Genomic DNA, 6,791 nt, shown 5'->3' on the forward strand with positions numbered 1-6,791 from the left:
CTCGGCTCAGAACAGAAGAATATATGAATGGAATGAGAAGTGAAAAACCATGAGTAGCTTCTTCTCCGTTGCCTTCATTTGTTAGTTTAAAAAAAAAAGAAGATAATATTAACGCGTCCTCTGGTGGGCGTTGATTCAATTAGATCTTTGGTTATGCTCACCACACTTCGTCGAGTGCCAGCGGTCTCCTCTCAACGCCTGCAGTGATATCATAAAAAAGGATCAATAATGTCTCTCCTGCTCCTCATGCTGCTTCTACACACGGGGTTGGGTTTGGGATCCAACTATGGCTACGTGGAGTGGTCGGATCCCAACGACAGGGACGCGGAGATCCGCGCCAACAACAAGAACCCCACGATGCTCAGCACTCAACAGAACGTCAACAACAAGGAGCTGCTGCACCAGCAACACCCGACCACCCACTCCGCAGGAGTAGGAGGTGGAGGAGGAGGAGGTGGAGGAGGAGGACCGGCGGCCACCGAGCGCACGGCGGTGGTGGCGCACAAGATCTCGGAGGACCTGCCCAGGGTGGTGACCGCGTTCCTCCACAGCGGAGACTCCTCCGCGCTGAGGCAGGTCAACTGCTCCCGGAGGTGAGTGAGTGAGCGACACACACGCACACACACACACACACACACACACACACACACACACACACACACACACACACACACACACACACACACACACACACACACACACACACACACACACACACACACACACACACACACACACACACACACACAGCACCATGAGCAGTGGTTCGGTTCTCAACCTGTTGGTCGGGGGTCCCCACACGATTTTTTTTTTTTTTGGGGGGGGGGGGGGCTTTTAAGACCCTTTTTAATACCAAAAAAAAAGAAAAGAAAGAAAAGAAAAAGTAATCAACAGCTATAAAAACTGGTCAAACATTGGCTAAATTGTCAAATAATAAGAAAGTTTTTTTTTTTTTTAAATAGCAGATCTACAAGCTCACAGCTTGTAGATCTGGGCTGATCCCCCCCCCCCCCCCTTTCCCCCTACTGTGTAGATCTGCTATTTTTCACAATTTATCTGTGGAACCGAGTCAATCAAAATGTAATGCCTCAACTCTTCCAAGTGCTTGTCAGGGTGGGGGGATCCCCAGTTCAAATATGATTATTTTGGGGGGTCCCCAGTACTTCAAATATGATTATTTTGGGGGGTCCCCAGTACTTCAAATATGATTATTTTGGGGGGTCCCCAGTACTTCAAATATGATTATTTTGGGGGGTCACGGCCTGATAAGGTTGAGGACCACTGTAGGCCTACTAGAGGGAGCTAAACAACGATCTGGTAACACCCACCTATAGAACAAACATGGGGGAAGTTCTCCTTCTATACAGCACTGCCACCCAAGTTTGGAATGCCCTGACCCCAATCGCTTAAAACGGTGGTCTTCAACCGTTTTCATATCAAGGTCCATTATTTATTCTTCATTTTTGAGCCATGGACCATTTGATGAGATGTTGATCAAAATAACAATTCTTCTACTTCTCTAATTGTGTGTAGACACACAATCAAAAGATCTATAAGGGTCCATTTGGTTACCAACTCTCCATCATTTAGCTGGGGACCACCTGGAATCCCTTCAAGGACCATTGGTGGTCCCCGGACCACTGGTTGAGAGAACCACTGCCTTAAAAGATGTGATTCACTGGCTTCCTTTAAAACAGGCCTGAAAATCCACTTGTCAGGAGACCAAAGGGGGAGGTAAATTATCACTTCCCTTAGAATCACCCCCCCCCCCTTTTCCCCCCTACTCTGTACATATAGTGTTTTATATGTGTGATAATTTTTGGTGTTATTTTTATGTTATGTTGATGAATTGAAAACATAGGACCTCAATGGAAACAACAAGTCCACTAGGTCTTTTTTGTGAAATTCATTTTAGACCAAGTGTAGATTGACTGTACTCGTTTGCATTTCTGTTTAAAAAAATATTCAATCATTCAATCAATCAAAGGTACGAGCTGAGCAGCCTGCGAGGCCGCGGCGGGGCGCACGTTGCCTCGCACCTCTCCCTGCACGGCGTGCTGGACACCGTGACGCACGCCACCAACTTCCTCAACATCATCATGCAGGCCAACAGGTAGGCCTGTCACAATTATTACATAATCTTCATACATTTTTCATACATTTTCCAAAAATAGCAGAAATAGCAAATCTACAAGCTACAAATCTACAGCTATTGTAAGCTTGTAGTCTCAGCTATTTCGCAATTTTAAAAAAAATGTTTTGGAAAGCATAAAATTATTATAAATGTGTCTTGGTATTTAAGTTATTTGTGCAATTTGTGATTATGAAGCCAAAAAAAAAAAACATTAATAAAAAATAGTTCATAATGTTCCAATGTTCAACTCAATTAAATTGTTAATCGCAATTCATTGTGTGACAATCAATCGTCAACTTAAATCTGTAATCGTGACAACCCTACCAACAACAAGGTCAAGGGAGCACACCGTCCACCGGGACGTCCACTGGTACCACGCGTTGGTTCGGAGCATCCTGGAAGGGGACCCCAAGATCCACAGGGCGGTGGTGACCTTCCACGTGGACGGCGCGCCGTCTCAGAAGCCGTCTCAGAAGCAGCCCCACGTCTATCTGCAGGCGACCAGGGCCGACAAGGAGGAGGAGGAGGTGGTGCTGCAGGACCTCTCGGGCTCGGCGCACCTCCACCACCTGAAGAGCAGGACCCCGGAGTCCGAGTGGTTCAATGAGTTCAGGGACCGTAAGAGACACTGGAGGGCCCCTTCAGGCGCGGACGCCGCGGTCAAGGAAAACGAAGGCTACTTGACGGACAAGAATCAAATCAAGTGGTCGGCGCCGTACCTGGAGTGCGAGCACGGGGCTTTTGTCCCCTACTGGCTGCTCACGTTGTCTGCCGGCTTCTATGGACTGACTGCCAACTCTGCTCCAGAGTTCAGGTGAGTTCCAGACAGTGCTGCCAGTGATGGACAGTCACGAAATACACTTACTTGAGTACTGTATGTAAGTGCATGTTTTGAGTATCTGTCCTTTACTTGAGTGTTTGTATATTTGGCTACTTATGGCTTCCACTCACTACATTTCAAAGACAATCCACTACATTTCTAGGAGGGTAAAAAGTAGCCTACAATATGAATTGACCACTGAAGCCCTATTTCAAATATCGTGAAAATAGCGGATCTACAAGCTTGTCGCAACGCGTTGTGAGCTTATAGATCTGCTATTTTCACTTGATATATTTTTTTGATGTTGTTCTAATCTATTAATACAGCAATACATAATAAAAATATAGTAATAATAATATACTAATATTAGTACTTTTTACTTTTGAATACTCAAGTATTTTTTTAAAGACTGAGGTGGTGTCTAGAGGGGGTGGCAGAAAGGACACCATCAATATTTGAATAGTTGCTGTTGTCCTAGATACAGGAAAGTGACAAATGCTTAGTTTATTTTAAGGCAAACTTTTAGGCCTATAAATAAAAAAAGTAATTATTTTCTATATTCCATATTTTTACACGATTTACTCCAAATTCAGTTTCCTCTGACATTTACAAAGAGTTGTGTTGATGGCAGAAACAGATGTAAGGAGAGGAGGTTCAGTGACGCATGCTTTCGAATCTCAGTGACAGGTTGAAAGCTATGTTTTAAACACAGTTGACATGTTTATGCTTATGCATTAAAATAAAGCAATACATCTATGACACAATGCCCATTGCGCACGCACGCACACACAGGAATACACACACGCACACGCGAGCACACACACACACACACACACACACACACACACACACACACACACACACACACACACACACACACACACACACACACACACACACACACACACACACACACACACACACACACACACACACACACCAATTGTTATTTTGAGAACATGTTTTTATTTGCTGTGTTGTTACAGTTTGGAGCAGGTTTACAGCACGAAAACATAATTTTCCTACTGTGATTTATTGAGTTTTGAGCTGACTTGCTGACAAATGCAAATGTGCTCATGTCGAAATAGAGCATGCATGAAGACGCGCACACACCAGACTTTTTGTTATGTGGAGAACATAACATAAAGTGTGTGTGTGTGTGTGTGTGTGTGTGTGTGTGTGTGTGTGTGTGTGTGTGTGTGTGTGTGTGTGTGTGTGTGTGTGTGTGTGTGTGTGTGTGTGTGTGTGTGTGTGTGTGTGTGTGTGTGTGTGTGTGTGTGTGTGTGTGTGTGTGTGTGTGTGTGTGTGTGTGTGTGTGTGTGTGTGTGTGTGTGTGTGTGTGTGTGTGTGTGTGTGTTGCCAAAGTAGTTTTGACTGACAACATGAGACACAGCGTTATTGTTTAATGATCAAATGAACTGCACATATTCTGCCATTTATCTTTTTGACTGACAGTTTTATTGATCACTGCCTTGGAAGTGGATAAATGTTGAACAAAAAATATAGTAAACACTTTTGCCATGTTGCTGCATATGTCTGGGGGGGGGGGGGTAACTTCATTGGCAGATATTTGCACTCAGTGTGAGGGTGCATTTTGCACAGGGTGGCCAGATGAAGCCATGACTCAGTCAATGAGGCTTGAGGTCCCTTGGCCATCCTCTCCATAGTCTTGTGTAGCCAGACGATCAGAGATCTCCCTTTACCGACACTTGTCTACTGTATCTAAATTCAATGTAGGGTGTGTGGAAACTGTTTGGAAATGTAAAAACAAATGGCATTGCATAACCAATGCTAAGTCTTTAGTGCGGTCCCTCATATTGGGAAATGTTCAGGATTGGATTTTCAAAGCAATAGGCGTAGGTTTGTGAGCAGAGGTTTTCTCTGCTGTTCTAGCCCATACATTGAATTTAGGCAGAGACATCCAAACATGAGACTATAGTCATGTTCTCTAGAACAGGGTTTCTCAGAGGATGCAGCAGTTTGGCACACAAACTGCAAGAATGCCATATTTCTCAAAAGAAAAACTAATTCAGGCACGAATAAACAATGGTAATCCAACAATGGTATCCAAGACCACTCTGAATTTCAGCTTCATTTAACCTTCACTTCATTCTGAGATGTACTTGGCCACAACAACAACAACTGACTTACAACATGACCAAACAGAGGAAGGCCTTGACAACCCCTTGATCCTGATTAAGGCCTTGTCGAGGTTTTCAAGTAGATGACTTGGTACTCTGTGGTTCTCATGGTGCACAATAAACGATACGCAAATCTCCCACAAGTATTTACCATCAAAACTAGTAATACAGTTTATGCCTTTATTTATAGCGCTTTTCTAAGTACTCAAAGTCGCTTTCCATGTGTGTAAAAAAGACTACAATTAAAAAAGCTTTGCGAAATGTAACCACTTAAGCTCTATACTGTACTTTGTTGTATGACAAATAGGAACATTTTTATGTTAAAATGTTGTGGAAATTGGTTGAAAATTTTAAAGAAATGTGATGGCAGGATTAATGTAGTTAATGTGAGCATCCCTAGGATAGGTATATGAACTATTGTAGTTTAAAATTAAAAAAGAAAAATTGCCTTTAATTGTTGCCTGTTTATCTTGTCCCTAACACCTGATATTGCCGCATCTCTCAGTTAGCTCTCTCACTCCCTACTTTGTTTGGGGGCGCATTGCGAGGGCCCAGGACACATTTTGGAATTGGATTGCTGTCTGCCTTATCGGCGCACAGCATCCGGACACAAATCCTTGCTGCCTCAGCTTGCCAAAGAGGCGAGGATGGCAGAATCTAAAATAAACTCGCTGTCAGATACATACCACGATACCTCTCTCCGAAGTTAACTAATATGTGGGAGGGAGTAGGGCGAGGGCATTTTGACAAAAGTTACGATTGAATCCTTAACTTTTAACGTTGTGTCATGGAATGATCACATCTTTACAGTGCTTCAGTAATAATGCTGTTAATTCAATTATTTTCTAAATCCACCTTGCATTTGCATTGATATGCTGTTCAGGTTCCAAAATGGCATATAGGAAAGCCACGATAAGGGCACACAACAGTGCCATTAAAAGGACGTTTCATTTGGTTGAGAGCAAGGTCAGCTCAGCTGGTGATAGAACAATGCTACATTTAGTATACTATACGTATGTCAACCTGTCCATCCGATTGGCCAAAGTGGGGTGTAAACCAGCCACAAAATGCACATAACATTTAACATACTGCCACAATACTTTGAAAAAAAGATGTGTCATGGTCCTAGGAACAACTGATGAACTGGTCACGTGCATTCAGCCTGGAAACCAGCCAGGCTAACATGCATTATCAAGCTCTATTGGCCAAAAGGGGATGTCACACCGGAAGCACCACAACACCTTATAGCCAAACTTACACTTGGTGGAGGCCTGTGCTCTACTGAGTACATTTTCTAGTAGGCTATAGTTATACATTTATGTGTGCAGTACATCCTTACTAATTTAAAGACATTCTAAGCTTCTTATTCTAAACTAAGCTTACACTAACTGAAAATGTCGTTAGATTCATGGAATCAGGTGATGAACTGAGCTACAGAAAAAAAAAGAAAGATGACATGAAACCAAGGCCTTAGTGCGAGAGTTCAAAGGTCAGATCTCAGGTTACACTCTGCTGGTGAAGTGCTTGCTTCAGCATGAGTCGCAACTCTACTCCCTGTACAGTGAACTCCTGACCCTTCTCCTCAGCCCGGTCTCCATTAACCAAGTTCCAAAATAGGAACATGGTTCACTCAGAACAGAAAAGAATAAGCCACTCTAGATGATTGGAAGTCCCTTCCAGAGTTATCTCTCTCAAG

The 6,791-nt window shown here is 43.3% G+C and overlaps 1 protein-coding gene across 1 annotated transcript in view; it reads left to right on the forward strand.

Annotated features, from left to right (window-relative positions):
- Positions 1–228: 228 nt before the first annotated feature.
- Positions 229–6,791, forward strand: part of gpr158b (G protein-coupled receptor 158b) — a gene marked incomplete at both ends in the record, with an annotated part of 102,572 nt that continues 96,009 nt past the window's right edge. The window contains 3 exons of the mRNA XM_080439767.1: positions 229–593; positions 1,988–2,113; positions 2,469–2,948. Of these exons, the coding sequence (XP_080295893.1) occupies positions 229–593; positions 1,988–2,113; positions 2,469–2,948 (971 nt within the window). The remainder of the gene's footprint in view (positions 594–1,987; positions 2,114–2,468; positions 2,949–6,791) is intronic.

This window comes from Gymnoscopelus braueri (genome assembly GCF_963280865.1).
Source record: "Gymnoscopelus braueri genome assembly, chromosome: 10".
Taxonomy (NCBI): domain Eukaryota; kingdom Metazoa; phylum Chordata; class Actinopteri; order Myctophiformes; family Myctophidae; genus Gymnoscopelus; species Gymnoscopelus braueri.